General features: G+C 38.0%; 1 protein-coding gene across 2 annotated transcripts in view; it reads left to right on the top strand.

The window, feature by feature from the left end:
• PTPRN2 (protein tyrosine phosphatase receptor type N2) overlaps nt 1–18,164 on the top strand; it is a 634,307-nt gene that overhangs the window by 584,653 nt on the left and 31,490 nt on the right. For both annotated transcript variants that reach the window (XM_059465860.1, XM_059465851.1), the window contains 3 exons: nt 3,029–3,106; nt 15,093–15,212; nt 16,357–16,523. In XM_059465860.1, the coding sequence (XP_059321843.1) occupies nt 3,029–3,106; nt 15,093–15,212; nt 16,357–16,523 (365 nt within the window). The remainder of the gene's footprint in view (nt 1–3,028; nt 3,107–15,092; nt 15,213–16,356; nt 16,524–18,164) is intronic.

Raw genomic sequence — 18,164 nt, 5'->3', positions numbered from 1 at the left:
AAAAATAGATTGAAACATTATCACCAGACTTGCCTTTGCTGTACTGCAGCAGAAAATGAGAATTCCACCATAGTAGAACAGCTGCAATAATTGTAGGTTTTTCTTTCCAACAATGGCTGTTCGATCCCATTCTGATGTAAGCCTTGTGAACTTGGTGCTTTGATGGGGAAATAGAGGGAAAAATCATGTTCTTTTTGAACAATTACTATTAGGGTGATTTCTGAAGGTTGTTCTGATGTAAAATGTTAGCAAACAATCAATTTTTGTTTTAATACTTGATTGTATGGAGTCTGGAGTTCTCCATTCTTCTCTGGAGAATACATTTTCTATTTTATTTTCATGGAGTGAGAAATCTGAGGGATCCTTGAAAGAAGATAATGACTACTGACATTAAAAAAAAAGTCTTTTACTGGATCCTTGATTAGTTAGTTTAAAACCCATTACTGACTTTATTTCTTTATTCAAACTTCTGTTAACTTTGATAGATTAAGATGCCCTTGGTGGTCTTGCTGACCTTGAGAGAATAATAAAGAACAAAGCAAAAACATTCAAGAACTGTCCCTTGCCATCACCTACTCATATTAAATTGAATGTGACCAGACTAGGGATTTTTCACACTTTTCTTGAAATACATGGTCTTTTAAACAGTGCATGTAATACAAAATTCATGAAACCAGGAATTTCATTTAATTAGTTTAAACTTTGCTCTTATTTTTGCTCAGTTAAAGATCATTTAATAGTGTGATAGCATTTTCTGCCATTTTCTATTTGCTCCAAGCAAGAAGAGTTTCTGCTCATAATTGTTTTTTGTGCAACACAATGTGCTTGGAGTGTAATAATTGTAATTGTCTTTTGAATTATTGTTAAACTGCTGATATACTTCACCACTCTGTGCTTATTGTAATGTTTGCCACGTTCCAACAGCACCTTTGTGACAGAGGTTGATTAATGCTGAAATGCCAAGAGTGGCCTATTCCTGATTTATCAGCTGAATGTTGAGATGTATTTCCTCCATGACAGCACTATTTGCATCATCCTTGATTTCTTCTGCCTTTGTTTTCTGGCATATCTACATTTGAAAAAAAAATCATTTAGAAGAATTCAAAGTGAATTATATTTTTTCTAAAGTTTGGTGTATTTACTGTTGGTTACATTTCCAAGCAAAGCTCTAGCCTGTGGAGAAATGACATCATTTTTGAGTGGATGCAGCCCACAAAAATTTCCACTGAGAGTAGCACATCTTCCTTGGTGTAGGTCAGTTTTTCTAAGTTAAGATTTTTAGTTCCAGCATAGGAAATCATTTCACCACAAATTTAAATCTTGTACATCTTTGGGATTAAAAAAAAAAAAAAAAAACCAAAAAACAAGAAATCATTTCAACTGTAATGGAGAATAAAAAAAACCTCTGCTTTTAAGCTTGACTTTGCTTGATCACATTTGCTGTTGTTTTCAGCTGTGTTCAGTTCAGTGTCTCAATTCTTACAAAACAAAGCAAAACAAAACCAAAAATAGTTGCTCCTTTTGAAATGTTTCCTAAGGGTTTTTTTGTTAATACTGATTTTTGAAGAAAGCTAGTTTTCCTTGGTCTCAAAATACCCACAACAGTAAATGTCCTGCTATCAGAATTGCTTTTTTCAAAAGGCAAAGAAAGTAAGGTTGAAATTTCTTGTGAGCAATTGCTTGTTGGGAAGATTTACTGGCTGATAAGAGAAGCATCCCAATGAAACTTGGAATAAAATGATGCTCTTATAGACATCCTGGTCAAGTTTTTTGTGTAACTATGGGTGGTGAATCAGAAGTAAGCTTTTAGTCTAAATTGATTCAGTGACTTTTACCTATGTTGTGTTGTCATGGAGAATTTTAATATTAAGTCCAGCTTAATTATATATCAGAAAATTAGAAACATAAAAGTGTTCTCTTCCTTTTTGCAACATTCATCATATTGTTGTTCTGTTAGAATAACTTACATCTGTTCTTTTATGGTTCTTCCCTCTTTTATGTTGCACATAATTATGAGGTGCCTTTTTTACGCTGACATGTACCATCACTGAAGATTTTGATAGGCTATGAATAAATTCAGGAGATGCCTGTTAATGCAAATGTGACTCACATTCATTCTTATTCAGATCTTTACTTATAGGACAGAACTGTGTATTGAGACAAATTCTGCCTTCAGCTACATGGGTATAAGTTAACTCTCAGCGACTTCAGTGTCACCGAGTCACACCCACACATCCCAGAGCTGAAATGGGTCTCTTTTCTTTATGTTCAAAGTTTTGTCCTGCCCAGTTCAGGGTTAGAATGAGTTTGTTTGTTTTTTAATCCTATCAGCAGATCTTCTTTTTCAGCAGAATGGGTCCTAAGATTTAGAACCAAGAAAACCACCCATCAGTTCGAAAACATTCATTGTAACACACTAATCCTATTTACTCCTGATGGCTTTGTTTCTTAGATTCTTTATTTTTTCTGCTCAGTGAATTTTCTGCTCCTTGAATTAAATGTAATAATTAAGGTCTTTAAGCAGAACTTCCTCCATTGAGGCCAAATCCATGCATTTAGATAAATCAGCTAACCAGAAAAAAGCCAGAAACTGAATTTGTTCCCCATTTTTGCTGATTTTTAGTTACATGTGCCCTTGACTGGCATGGTGGAAATGGAGAACATATTTAGATGTGTGGAGCATTCTTAACATTCAGTGTAGAAAAATGTTTCAAAAGGCTCCTAGGTTGCTATGAAACCACAAGTACTGATCTCAAATAAATGCCTTTGTCAGCCACCATAAATGATCTTTCTCTGCATGTTGAGGACATGGGACATTGCTCATCACTTCTGGTGTCATCAGTCTTTTGGGGGAAAATTCTCTGAGCTTACAAATAGAAATAAAACACTTTGCTTGCCAATAACGGGTGGAGGGACATGACAGTCCTTCAGGAAGTCCCTTATTCTGCCCTCACATACTTTCTGTCTCTAAAACTACAAGGGATTTCCTTTAAATAAATCCAGTCTGTGTTCTTCTTCCTTATTCCAGATGGACCATGACCCCCGAAACCCTGCATATATTGCCACCCAGGGCCCTCTCCCTGCTACTGTTGCTGACTTCTGGCAGGTAAGTTAAAGATCTTTTTGAAAACTGAATTTATGTCACAAGATTTCCTGTGCTTCTTGAAATGTAATTTGTGTAAAAGTATGTTGTGCTTGAGTCACTGCAGGTGGAATAACCTCAATTCAAATGCCTTTTTAAAGTCTAGTACATGGATATTCAAGACATTTATATGTAATACAAGCCCTGCTAAGGAATGGTTTATCTGAGAATTATACTGAGAACCTCTGGGCAAAGTATTCATATTTTAGTGCCTGGTCTCTGTAACTAAATTACTGCCAGGGATGCAGTGATTTTCAGAAGGCCTGAAGAGTGTAGCCAGAATTCATTGTCATTTTTGAGATCAGAAAGGACCTAACACCAAGTGCCATGAATTTTCCATTGAAATCTATTCCACACATGTCCCAGTTCTCCAATATGCTTCAATCCTTATGCATTTCCCCTGCCACAGGCAGTTAGGACCCAGCTGCATAAATTTAAGCAGGGGCAGAATTCTTTGCAGGACTGGGGCTAAATGGAGCAGTTCTTGAGGCACAATTAGGATTTTACTTTACATGCAGGTGTTTCAGTGCTGGTCTAGCTCTCAGGTTTGGACCAACACACACTGTCAGGGTAGATGTGTGTGATGGTGTGATGGATACGAGTGTTAGATATTCCTTTGGAAGCACAGAACTGTGTCTGAAAGTTTACAGAAGCTGCCTGGGGAGGAGGCCAGCTGGGGCTTATTATCAACAGGAACATATGCTTTTATTTTTTGTTTTGCATTATGAATTTAGAAGTTTTTGTTCTGAAGATAAGAGACTGTCTGTGTGACAATTTCAGAAGTGTCATTGTATTTTGGGAGCTTGCATCTGTTGAAATCAGCTCTTCATCTGCATCACTTGACCTATCCTTAGAAATTATTAACTGATCCCTATTGAAGACTCTTTTCATGTCACGATTTTTCTGATGAGTAATCAGGACATTGTCAAAAAAGTTGTTGAATTTTGGGTGCGTGGATATTGAAGTGCTCAGTCCAAGATATTTTGGGACTGTTTTCTAGAAGGGCAGAGCAAATGCTTTCTTCTTGAAGTCAGGTGAGCTTTTGGTCTGGCTTAAATTTTCAAGGAGCTTGTGATTTTTGTCCTCATTGTTTGGTAATTAGCTGGAATTGAGAAGACTGATCTTTTTTGCTTGGCACATGGGTTCATTCTAGCAGGCATAATACTTGAAAATGTATTTTTTTACTTACATATGCAAAATCAAATAGTATGTTAGCTCTTCTTTAATTACATTTTATGATTTTTATGGCATAGGTTTTTAATTATTTTTTTCATATTTGTACATCTACATTGTGTGTACTTTGACCGGAAAATTCCCCTTTACATGTTGAAGAATATATGTTCTCATTTTTAAATATGGCATTTAAGAAGCCCACTTTGAGTAAGCCTTGCAGAAATCAGAATTAATTCAAGCATAGAATGAAGGATATCTTTTGTTCTTCTCCCACATCAGTTTGAAGTTAGGCACCCTGTTTTCATGGTCACAGAGACTACAACTTTGTTTCTTTGTTCTGTGGTGCAATCTTCTTCATTCTACTTCATACTTAAAAAATCTCTTTCTTTACTTTCTTTCCTCATTTTATGTTGTGTGGAAGAGTCTTCACTTTCCTTCTGCTCTTTTTGCTATTTCTCTTCCAGTGTTCCATCAGTGGAAGTTCACTCCAGCTCCCCACCAGATTTGCTGTAAACATCTTCTCAAAAGATGTTTGGGAGCCATGGTTCAGCTTTGGTTTGAGCGTGGTTGTGTGCATTTCTGGTGTGATGCTCTTTTACTATTTCTTCTGTTAGGTTCCATAGAAAAGGTGTTTTTTGACGTTTGTTTTGATGATGTCTGTCACTTCAACATAACAATCTACCTGTGCCAGTGTCCTGGTTTGGTCCATGACCCACTTTTCTTAAACTTCCTGCTGATCACAATTCAGTGTGCCAGTTCTTGTCCCAAACCTTTTACACAGCCCAGGGTATCAACCAGATATAATAAACAGGCCAAGAGAGAGGAGCTCCTTGCCAAACACTGCATCCACGACCACAGAAATGAAGATCCAGTGTACAAGTCAAAAGCCATGGCTTGAAGGTTTTGCAGTTTATGCCCAGTTGCGGGAGAAAAGTTAATTTCTATTTTCACCTAATTGTGCCTATTTTAATGTAAAGCATAGGAAATCTAAACTTGCTATGGAAAATAATCTTAACTGCTGTCAGGGCACAATCAGTTGATATTTACTTGAATACAGTTTTCTATAGTTTATGGTGCTTCCATGATGCTGCCACCAGGGATTGTTTAATGATTCAATTATTCATCCCTGATACATCTTCTCAGTGGTTCTCCTCCCTCTCCCTCCTCCACTTAATGCCAGCTGTTGCAGAGTTGCATTGCTGTTTTTCCCTTTTTGTGCTCAGTGAAGCAGTTTTCTGACTGGTAGTGAGAAGAGCGACTGACTCCAGAGAGATCTGGGACTGTTCTGCTGTTCCTTGTCTAAATGCACAATGTCATGCTTTAGCAAGTCCATCAGAAACTCTTGGAGCTTGACATCACCTTCATGGCAATATTTACTGGATGTATTGCTTCCTATTTTTGCAGAGATTTGGCTGCTGAGATTCCCAACAGTCAGAGTGCACAGTGGGCATCAGCCACTGCATTGTGTCTTGGCTGAAAGGTTGCCCCAGCAAGAACCTTTTGTAATTGTTTCATTCCTGAAGGCTTTTCAAGCTGACTTCTAGAAAACTCTTCTCTACAGAGCATTTGTTTTACTTGCAAATGTAAGGCAACTTCCTTGGCATTCACAAGACAGCTGATACCCACAATGAAATCCAAACTGCTTCTGATCTCTGCTGATTGTCTGCATTTCATGCTCTTATTCCAGATATAGTTTCTAAACCAGCTTTCTCTTAAGCTTTCATTATATTCTCCCACCAGTCAGTGACTACCTCTACAGTAGGAAGCAGTCTGGCCTGCTATGAACGGATTTGTGGAATGTCACAATACTTTGTAGGTTTTACCAAACAGATAATTTAGTTTTGGGCAATCTTTTTTTCTAGTTTTACTGACAGGCCCCTCTAAAACCTGTTATGTTGATCCAGTGCCCAGTATTTTAGTGCAAGTGCTGTTAGACACTTAGCAAACAAATTCCCATTTACTGTATTCAAGTTGCCCAGATCCAAGCAAAGATCATGGTTATCTCAGTGCCTTTGCTTTCTCAAACTAGGCAGAGCTTTTTCATACAACATTGATGGTGCTTGGTCCAGCCTCATGTAGTTCAGCATTCTTTGTACAGGCAAGGTCTTAAGCTGCACCAAGAGAAATATAGGTTGGATATTAGGAAAAAGTTTTTTACAGAAAGGATGATAAATTACTGGAATGGTTTGCCCAGAGATGTGGTGGAGTCACCATCCCTGGGTGTGTTTATAAAAAGCCTGGATGTGGCATTCAATGCTGTGGTTTAGTTGAGGTGTTAGGGCTGGGTTGGACTTGATGATCTTTAAGGTCTCTTCCAACCTGGTGATTCTGTGAATTCTGTGTGATCCAAGCCTACTACCACTATGGGATTGAGAGGCACCAGCTCCACTGATTTCACTCGTGACCACTTCTTGGAAGATAAGTCTTTTTGGTAGGGTGGAGAAGAGCAGGTATCATTCTTCAGTACCATTTAACTTGAGCCACTAGAGTTGGCCATCAGTCTCAAAATTTTCTGTAAAAGTTTCTATTTATTTGGGTTTCCAAGCTGACCTGAGAGATAGCTTGAGAGAAGTTTTTCTTTCAAAGGCACAGTGTTTGAGCTGGAGATGGTCCAAATGCCTGGGTATTGGTTATTTTCAAATGGTGTTTGAATTTGTATGTGTTGTAAGAAAAATAATGATAAAAAGGAAATAGTCTTGTACTGACTCTTCTAATGGCAAAAAACCTCCACAGTTATCTGTGTCCCTCTGGTTTACTTCTCCAGCTCCTTAGATTCTTGGCATAGCTTCTCTAAGTCAGCAAGTGCCAAGTTAGTTCCAACTTTCCTGGCTTACCTATTTCTTTGAAAACTTTCTAGCCTGCAGGAGTTGTGTTGTCAGTCATCTCATTGATCTGTTTTGCCACGGGGCTTCTTAATCTGTCTGGATGCTCTGTGTTTGCGGCTCAAGCAGAGATTTCATCTCTACCCGCTTGTCATCTCTTGGACCACTCTGGAAATTTTCCAGCCACTACTTTAATTAATTTTGAAAAGCCTCCAGCTGATTTAAGTCTTCTTTTAATTTTATCTGGTCTAGTTTTCATCTTTTACCAATTACTATTTCTGAGAAATACATCCTTCATTGATTCTATTCTTGTTCAGTGGGAATTCCACCTCACAATTCCCTTTCTCAAAAACTGGAAGACTGTTCTCACATGGTATTAATCCATTTTTACCTGAGTGGTTATACAATTTGTTAGGTCTGTGAGTTGTTTTCTTCTCAGCTGGAAAGAAAATTCATCCTCAGGACAGGGTTTTGCTTTGGTAGAGTTCCATTTTATTTACAAAGAAAGAACTGAGTTTTATTTCCTTGAACAAAGGCAGAATCAAATAACAGTCAATAACTTCTATTTTCCAAACCTCATTCACCCAGTGTTTTACCCCCAGCCTCTCAGCTTTTCTTCTACCAGGATCACAATGCTAGTTTGTTGAGCTGTGCTGGTGGTTTCTTTATTCCTTTTACACATTTATGCTGCTTATCAGGATTAATCATCTTGCCTTGATTAATGCTCTCTCTCTGCATTAAGCATATCAGTTTCTAGAGAAACTCGCAGGTCCATATACTTCATGTTTCTGTTGTTTTTGATGATAACTTCTGTAATTTCAGTTATCAGGCTTCATAAAAGAGTTTGCTTGTTTCTTACATTTATCTTGAATGAAAGGTGATGATTTTGTCCAGCAGCTTCAGTAAGCTTTCACTCAGCTCTTTCACATAGCGCTATTAAAATTCAACATCTCTTTGAACATAATTCAAAAGAAAGAGGATGTGGAACATTTCTGATCTATAACAAGTTTTCGCAGCAGGAGTTCCATGTTGTGAATAATTCTGGAGGCATAAAATTTTATTATTTTCAGTATGTGCTGGGTTATAATTCCACAAAATATTTGACATGAAGTACATGTCTTAACTTGCAAAGTATTCTAAGAAGCAAGGGATGATAATATGCAAGAAACTATTTCTAAGAGTCAAGATACTTAGAACTAACTGTCCTTTCACTGAAAAATTGTTCTTAATTATTCTGGTTTTATAAATTGCATGTCTGCTAAGGTTCATCATCTCCAAATGGGCATTTCTGTAGGAGGCCATAAATTCTCCCTCTGAAAAATATCATGTCTTTCTTTCATAAACCTACCCACGTTTGCCCTTCTTTCCCCTCCTTTTTGGAGGGAAGTAATTTTTCATGTTTTTTTTATTTTACCACATTAAGTGAAATAGGGGGAGGGAACAAGCACTTCCTACCATGCTTTATTTGCCTTGGAAAATGAAATAATATGTGATATATATACTTCTGTAAGCATTTGTTGTGCTCCTGTGATGTCCTCCCTCCACGAAGAACATAATTAATCTGAACATTATCTGAACATTAGAGAAGTTGTGCAGAAGGGGTAGAGAAATAGGATTTTCCTCATTTTGCAAATGCTGGGTAAGGTACAGTGCATTAAAGTCACCTGGTGACCTAAGTCATGAGAGTAAGTTAAATACAGTCCACATTTGTAGTGGACACACTCGTAGTTTAGACCAGAAAACCCCATGGGTTTTGCCTAAACACATCTGTAGCTCAGGCTAAATAGATCCCCCAATGCCTCAGTCTGGAATGGTGACAGAGCTGACACCACTCATGAGCAGCACCGAGTCAGACAGGAGGTGGAAGGCAGACTTCAAGTGCTGCCCCTTTGTGGCTGGGGTGCTCCTCTAGGAAGCAAGGAAAAGCTTCATCATCCTCCACATTCTGAGTCAAACCCATGCTTTTCTTTACCTCATCTTGCCTCCACTACTTGTCAGTACATGAAATAGTCTCAAAACTGGAAATCCTCTTCAGCCTTCTTGTTAATGCTGCCTGTCTCTTGCTGACAAACAGAGAGAGACCTCACTGGAGTGGAGGTTTGCACTGTGGTGGCTGTAGTGACTGGGGAAACCTCAGGTCTGTTCCCTTGATTATTTTTTACTTTTATTGCCAGACTGTTAAATGTAAAGTGCAGAAGAGGTCCCAAGAGTAAAGTCCATAGCCCTAATATGGGCCAGGCAGTTCAACTGCCATTTGCTTTTTGTTGCCCCAGTCCTGCATTTCTTAATCTAAAACTATTTTTACTTTTCTCTTCCCCTGTTCAGGAGTAAGTTATCAGCATCAGTCAGAAGAACTGACTGTTGGTTTCCTCCCAGATCACAATGGCATATTAAGAATTTATTCCTGAATCACAGTCTAGAGGACATGATAAATCTCTGCATGTCTAATCACCAACATTTGCTTCTCTCTTCCAGTTTTGGAATTCAGCAAAAGAAATACAGAATACTGTCAGTTGACTGTGTCCTCTGTAAAAAGGATTAGTAATCAGTAGTCTCCAAGGGCAAATCCCAGTAGCAGGAGACCATGTCCCCATAGCTGAATGAGTCTTCCAGCAAAATCAGTGTTCCAAGCCCATGGGCTGAGTAGGAACAATTGTACTAAACCCTTGTCTGCTCTAAATGCTGGTTTCTGTGCTCCCAGTTCAGCACGTTTTTGAGTGCTGAAATTAATTTACAAACTAAATTATTCTTCTGCATTTTGTTCTGTGCAGACATAGTGCTTTCAAGCAGTTGTGATTTCCAAGTTTTATTTTCTTTGCCTGGAATGGGACTTCCTGCATGTCTAATCAGTTCTCACCTTCAGAAAGAAGAGCAGATGAAAACCAACAGAAAGCAATTAAATGTGTAAAATATGCATATTTTAATTTAATAAAGGAAAAACAGCAAGGGAGACATAGGCACAGAACAGTAGCCCCTAGAGCTCTAGTAACTTGTCAAGCCATGAGAAATAAATATAACATTAGAAATTCCATAAGCATTCAGTGAAGGAGTCTGCTTTTACCACACTCCCTCTAATTATGGCTCTGGTTGGAGAACATACTTAGAAATGGTCCCTTAAAATTTGTATCCCTTTATTGTTTAGTTTCCACATTTTCAATGCTAAAGGAAAACCTAATTTCTGATTATTTTGGTGGACTTTTGCTCCTTAATGTGGTTTTGTCAGCAGTGCAACTCTAAACAGAGCTCATATTTAAATTATTTAATAATAAGGCTCGTTAGGAGTCTACTGAGAAGAATAAGAGCAGTTTATGTCTCTATGAGAAAGCAGAAAGAGAAATTATTGCATCACATACAGACATCTTGAATTTGCCTTTTCCTATGACTTCCAAACAAGTGTTGCTAAAACAGCAGGGGACACAGTACAATTGTCTACTTATATATGGTTCTCTCTGAAGACATTTTTCCAGTTTCTGTTAGATACTTTTTTAATGAAATACAGATTGTTGACCGTTAATCATCCAACTTACAGATTTGCTTAACTGGCAGGCACAGTTATGATTTTGCAGATGGCCATTCTCACCTTGCCAGATTTGACCCATTTCATATTAAAGTTATGTCATTTACAAACAAAATATTTCACAAAAATGTTTGTATGACTTTCTGATTGGCATGCATTGTAAAGCTGTAGTTGGTAACAAAAATCTAAATTCAACTGAAATTTTTCCTTCAGTTAAAAGATCCCCCTTTTTTTTTTTAAAGCTTGAAAGGCATCAGTTGAGTTAATTATTTTCACAATATCTAATGGGATTAATATTATCTGATGCAGCACGGGTTAGTACCTCGCTTTGTTGTTTTTTTAGGAGTCCTGTTTATTCATACTGAGTTTTTGTTGTCCTCAGAAATTATTTGGGTTGTCTTAGCTGGTTCATCTGCTTTTCCAATTCTTTGCATTTACCAGTTATTCCAATTGTATAGGGAGCCAAAAAGACTGAAAAGGTAAATTCTGTCGTTTTCTGGAGGTCACTCCCAGAGAGCAGCTGGTGTGATTTGCAGGTTATATTTAGTGAAATGACTGGATTTGACTGATTTTCCCATCTATTTCCTGCTTTTAAATCATTGCATTTTAGAAACTTCTCCACTAGTCCCCATTAAAAGAAGTGTGTCTGGGCAGAGCACCTATCTTGTCATTTCCCCATCACCAAAATGACAGAAATGGCTGGAAAAGGAGTTTGGGGAGAATCATTTATTATAAAAAGAAGCTTCAAAGTGATGAAGTGTCTGAAAAAAAAAGAGCGCTCATATTAACCATTTTATTTACAAGCTAGTAAACAAGGACATTTTAAAGTATAAGCTATCAAAAACTGATGTTTTATCAGATTTATGGCATTGTTGTAACACTGGTTCTGCTATTTGTGACTTTGTTTTTCTCATTATGTGAAAAACCAATTCTGTACTCCTTTTCAAGTAATTCTACTAAATATAATTCATCCCAATGTGGAAGCCCTTTATATGGGGCTGGCAATGCTGGATAACCACAGCATGAGGTCTCTACACTTGGTGGATTTCATCAACAGGGAATTCTGAGGATCACAATGCTCTGCTCATTTTGGGTTGCAGGATTCAGCCTTTAATTTGCAGCAAATGGAACAGGGTGGTGTTATTCTTGTCCAAGAAGTGTTCTGAGAATGATGCATACAGCAGAACCTCATTAAAGATCATTAACATGTTACTCTCTAGGCCTACAGGCTGAAGGTGGACATGTCACACAAAATCATGCAGTGTCCTCCCTTTTCAGCAAGGCTCTGCAGTGAGCTCCTGTACAGAACTCAGGCTTTATTGCTCCCATTCATTTCTTCTGATGCTGAAAGTATTACCATGAATTACAAACATGAGCCTGCCTGTGCTAAGTGATGGAAATAAAATTAGATTTATATATTGCAAATATATACATGTGTATATTATATGTTGTATATATATGAAAATATATTTAGTTTTTGTAGAAACTTGAAGTCTAGGGCTTAATTTTGCAGGAGTCTACATAAAAAGAAAAACCTCTTCCCTGAGGACCTGAAGTTCTCTTTATTCTTCTATCACATTGTGCAAGCATACAAAGTTCAGAAATATGTGAATTAGTGCATATTTGCAGTTGAACTTCTTCCTCCATTCTCCAAGGCCAGCTCAAATGTCCCTTTGGCACTTCTTTGGAGGCTGTGCTGGGATTGTGCAGACCAGGTCTGGGCTACCTGTTCTTTCTTTACCAAGACACATTCTTGGGGCCACTTTGTAGTTTATGGGTGTGCCTGGACACTGAGCACAGCCAAGCGTGAAGTGCTGGTGGATGCAGCTTCTGAAAACCCCAATAATTGCTTAAAGATGGGGATGTAAACAGATGACTCTGTGAATCTGCCTTTGACTCATCCTGCTTCCAAGTTACTTGGAAATATATGGTAATAAATATCAGGCTGATGGCCTTATATTTAAATTAGCAAGGAAACAATGAAAATGCTGTAGTCCTCCAGTCACAGGTGGTGAGCCTTAGTGAAAATCCCATCTCAATGGTAAGCACAGAACATGCAGGGACAGTTGCTTGTAACTGGAAGGAAGGCACTAGATTGTATTGCCTTCTTGATTTAGTAGATTTGACTTCTACTTTTCACACAATGACCTAAAAGAAATATTACACCCCAGAGTAACTTTGAAATTGTTTGTTTAAATTAACTTTCATTTGGATTTATGCTTAATGAAATCTTCAGAGATGCAGACAGCCCCTCTCTAATGAAATGCTCTGTCTTTGAACCAATGAACAGGGTTGCCAAACTGTAAGGATTCCTCTCTAAATGAGTGGGCTTTTATAATGTTACACTTGGGTGGCACAAGCAGAGTGCTCGATGATTAGTTTATGGTTTAGATCATTGTATTTTTATTACACTCATAAAAACTGTGTTTCTCCTCATTTTCGTAATGGCTTCAATGAGCTTCTATACCTTCTAGAGGCACATTAAATCGTTATGTGATGAAAGTACTGATTTAGTGGGGCTAGTTTTAAAGTAAGATGCATGTTTTGAATTCTTATCTTAGTCTGATTGCTGGCTGAAAAAGGTGAAACTATTTTAGAATGAAAGAAATCTGTATCATCCTCCGTACATATCAAGAAGGTTTCCAGCTGTGGCCTGAAACAAACGCAGTACAAAAAAGATACCAATGATAAATATACATCTGTCTGTAAAGTGTGTATAATTTTAAAGTATGTTTAAATGGTTTTGTGGCATTGTGAGATTTTAAAGTGAGGAGGAGGAAATTACAGACATTTTTATTTAAAAAACATTTTTGAAGGGGTTAAAAAAAAAGATTATTCTTAAATTCCACTATAATTTTTTTACCCCACTTCTTTTCAAAATGATAAATAACCCTATTCTGTGTATATCCTAGATTCATTTCTCTAAATAATTCTAAGCTGGTTTTAAAAGTAGTTTTAATTATGTTGCAAAATGAAAAAAGGGAAGAAAAACGTTATTTGTTTCTCTATATGCAAGCTATTCTTAAAAGAGAAGACAACATCATTATCCATGAATGGGAAACCTTTTTATTTGATATGTAATTTAAAAAATAATCCTTGAATTGAATGTATCATCTCATCTTTGCACAGTTTAGACAAAGGCCTTTTTTGTTGACAAAATTTACATGTCAATACAGTTGCTTATAAATATTTCTGTGAAATAAACATAACCCTTCACAAAAAGAGCAGTTTACTCTTCATTTAGTAATTTTATATGCTAGCAAAAAGACAATGAAAGTTGTATGCAAATATAACATCAATGTACAGCATAATAATAACAGTTTTTAGTGATTATACTGCTTGGTATTAATTCATAGGAGCCTTTTTGTTCAGTCATGGGCTGTGTTTGGAACAGAGATATGCCAGACCAGAGCATCTCTGCTTGTCTGCTGTTTGTGAGAGACATCCACAAATCCTTTAGTTGAGGATGTTCTTGATTCTTGTATCCTACTCTGTGGCTGGTCTAAATTATGAAGTGATCATGCTGACAGTGAAGATACTCTGTTTTCCTCTGTTTCTGTACCTGTGCTCTGTGACTGCACTGTCTGCAGCACAGGTTGGACTTGCATTCTACCTCCAGGAAAAAAATAAAAGGAGAAAACAGAACTAGAAAAAGAGGAAGGAGAAGGGGAGTGGAAAAAAAAAAGCGAAGGAAAAATGAAATAGAAAAGAGGGAAAGCAAATGGAAAATAAAAACAAAATTTTAAAAAAAGGAAAAGGGAAGAAAGAAGACAAAGGAAAGCTGGAAGGAAAGAAAGAAGGAAAAAGAAAGTAATGCACATTTGCAACGAAGCTTTTATAAATGTGCATTTGGAGGGACGACTTCTCCATCCAAAATGTTCCTGGAAAAACAGATTTGCTTTGAATTTTCCCGGCCTTTTCTTCATTACTGTTGTTCAGATGCAACTTTTATGATTGTTTCAGCAAAGCTGTGCTTTAATGGCTTTAGCTACTTGGCAAAGTGAAAAAAGACATGGAGTTGAGAACACAAACAGGTTTCAGTATATGTGACTTTAGTAGGTCTGTGCTGCTTCAGTGTTAAATATCAAATCTTAAATGGATGGGTGTTCTGCAAGCACCACTCAGTGTTCCTTCAGTGGATCTAAAAGTTTGCCACAAAAGCAGTTGAACATGGTACCGGGAGCAAGGAGAGATTTTGGGGATGACCTGAATTGAAATCGCAGGAAATTCTTTAATATTTCATGGACGCCTGCAAAATATGGTGCCAGTTTATTCAGGGATTTGAAAGCAGCTGCAGAGTAAAAGTGTCTAATGAAAATGAAATAAATTTCCTGTGAATGGAATAAATTTTGATTGTGTGTCTGAGTGCAGTAATTATACATGTCACGCAGTAATTAGGCAGTCACAATGTGGCCACGGTGTCTTTCTTTGTCTGCAGATGGTCTGGGAGAATGGCTGTGTCGTTATTGTCATGCTGACACCCCTCGTGGAAAACGGAGTCAAGCAGTGCTACCACTATTGGCCGGACGAAGGGTCAAACCTCTACCACATCTACGAGGTACCTGCACAAAAATTCTGCTTGCAAACGTGACAGTAAGTGCTGATTCCATCCAGGGCAGAAGGATGCTGGAGATGTTTTAACCCAGAGGTCGAGCTGCGGACTCAAATTCTCCTGGTGTGCCTTCGGGTAGTTCTGTGTTTGCAAAAAAAAATTGGAGTGCAGCTTTAACAGCAAGGTGGTTTCCACCAAGCATAGAAAATAATGAGTAAAATATTGCAGTATTAAAAAGGACAATAATGTTTGCATTTTGAATGGTTTTGCAAGTGTTTGATATATGAAAGTGTTTTTATGTTTTATAGGAAAATAGTATTTTTGGAACTAGTGGATTTTGCCTTAGGATAGCCATATGTAAATCTTTGTAGAAAAAAACCTCTATATTGCTGTAGTAATTAATCTTATCTATATTTATCTCATGCCTCAGTCACAACAACAAATATATATTTTTATTTTCTGCTTTGCATTTCTAGCCCAAAATATCATATCACAAGTTATGTTGCAATGCAACATTGACAACGACTGTCAGATTTTTCCAGTGGTCCAGCTGTGTAGAGGAAGAAAATAATACCACAATGCCAAATACAAAGAAATGTGGAGAAACTGTGAAGAAATGCTGTTATTTAAACTAAAATGGGAATAAAGTCATTTTCTGAAAAGATGAGCTCTGCAAATAAACTGCATTTTTTAATGCTTATTTTTCTTCATAGCAAAAGAAACTGAATTTTTACTTCTCATGTGAATTCAACTCAGATTTTTAAGACCTCTGAGAGTGGGCTGGGCAATGCATTTGTGGACATTTTTGAAAAGAAAGGAACTGCCAGTCTAACACATTTTCAATACAAAATATCTTTTGTGTTCACATAATGTTATAAAAATTTAATTCAGTGAATTTTTCTTTTGCATGAAAATTGTCAAGATTTTTCTTATGCTTTCAATGGAAGAGCAATGGCAGCTAACCTCTTTCTGACAGCTACATTGATTGCTAAATGAATTTTTTTTTTCCCTCCATACTGGCCAATTTGCTAATAAAAATAAAATTTTCATGCAATTCCTTCATCCCAGAAATCTTACACGTGCAATCCCGGAGACGTGACTTGCAACCAGAATTGCTGATCTCCGTTTGTTCCCTCCTGTGGGTGTGTAGGTAAATCTTGTCTCTGAGCACATCTGGTGCGAGGATTTCCTCGTGAGGAGCTTCTACCTGAAGAACCTGCAGACCAACGAGACCCGCACAGTGACCCAGTTCCACTTCCTCAGCTGGAACGACCAGAGGGCTCCTGCTTCCACCAGATCCCTTCTGGATTTCCGCAGGTAAAGCACAAAGTATGGCACTTCTTCTAAGATGACACGGATCTGGGGAACTAGGGCTTTTTTTCTTCCTTTAAAGAATTTTGGGTTGAAAGGGGGCTCCTCAGCCTGTGATGCCACAATGCTAGACTAAGAGAAATATCTTCACTAGGTTGATGTTTTTAGTGTTGCCTTACACAGAGATGGTGCCTGGGTTTAAGACATATTCATTTCACATTTAGAGATCAATACCTTTCCTCCCTTTGTATAATCTCAGTGCTTCTGTATTTCTTTGTTTGTCAAGTATTTATTCATTTCTGCAACTTCCAGGCTTTTTGTGTAGCTCCCCCAAGATCCTTATATCAGGACTCTCACAAGTAAATTAGGAACTGTGAGCTTTAAAAAAAGAATCCCAATGGAGTCATATGGTGATAGCATCATTCCCATGGTACCATTTGCTCATAAGGATCCAACAGCGAGGTCTGCAGACCTTTGGCTGCAGGAAGGTGGAAGCTTGAGGAAGCAGATGAAAATGTTGACATAGCATATCCTTTGGAACTTTAAAGAAAGTCAGTGTGCCTTTAAAATACAAATATACAAAGGCAAAAGCTGTGAAAGTCCTCACCACCTTTTCTAATGTTTGCTGTGCCTATCTAAATTTTAATTTGAAAATTAAAGCCATGCATGATAAATACTGGAGCGAAATAATCTTCATTTGATTGCAAACCGTGCCCAGTGCATCACGTGTAGGTGTTAGCGTGTACCAGCTAATCCACAGCGACGCGCTTATGACTAATGAAAATAATCTCCATGAGGTTTGGGGAGTTGGTGCTCCATCCACCACCGGCCTGTGGGATCACATGTTGTTCTCTCTGCTCTACAATATTATCTACAACCCCCCAAAGTGATTATACGGGGCTCAGCGCTCAAAGATCCAAAGTTTTTTCTTTCAAGGAGTGCTGGGAGCTTTGACTGATGCCAGTCGAAGCCGTGCATCTGCACCCGAGGGGAGGAGCTGGCATACAGCCAACAGGAGCTGGTTGCACAGTTGTCTGTTGGCAAAATCCTACCCTTAAAAATTTAGGGCTAAATGCCACCCTTCATCTACTCAGTGTTCTTGTACATATTGCAAGGCTTTTCAAAGCAGAGACACATCTCACACGGTGCAGGTCAGGTAATGGAGTGCAGCTGCTCTGAGTCACTTGGAGGTATGGCTAGGTGAGGATGTAAGGATATACTACAGAGTCACAACACAAAAGCAGTAGTGGAGCAAGGAAGCACAGCCATGCAATGGAGTTGAAATTGTAATTGAATTTTCAAGGTTTTCTTCTCTGGGTTCAACTTTAATATGATTTTTATAGGTTGATTTCCCTTTGCTTGTGGTACCGAGGAAGTTGCCTGTAGTGAATTTTTGCAGTGACAATTGTGACTCGGTTCCATTAAGCTGTGTGAGGCTGCAGCACAGAGCCAGTGCAGCATCCAGCTTTGCTCTTTTCAAAGTTAGTGGGAAATCTGCTAGCAATTCTAACTAGAGCATAAACGAGCCTGTACAGCCAGGACATCTGAAGCTCAGAGCACCTCGCCTCTGACTTGTTTCAGTAAGGATTGAGGTCCCTGCATGAGCTACAGGATTAGATCTGCAGTAAGTCACAGTTCACACTGCCA

This window comes from Ammospiza nelsoni, chromosome 1 (assembly GCF_027579445.1).
Source record: "Ammospiza nelsoni isolate bAmmNel1 chromosome 1, bAmmNel1.pri, whole genome shotgun sequence".
Lineage (NCBI taxonomy): Eukaryota > Metazoa > Chordata > Aves > Passeriformes > Passerellidae > Ammospiza > Ammospiza nelsoni.
The sequence above is the reverse complement of the archived record's forward strand: the minus strand, read 5'-3'. Positions and strand labels throughout refer to the sequence as shown.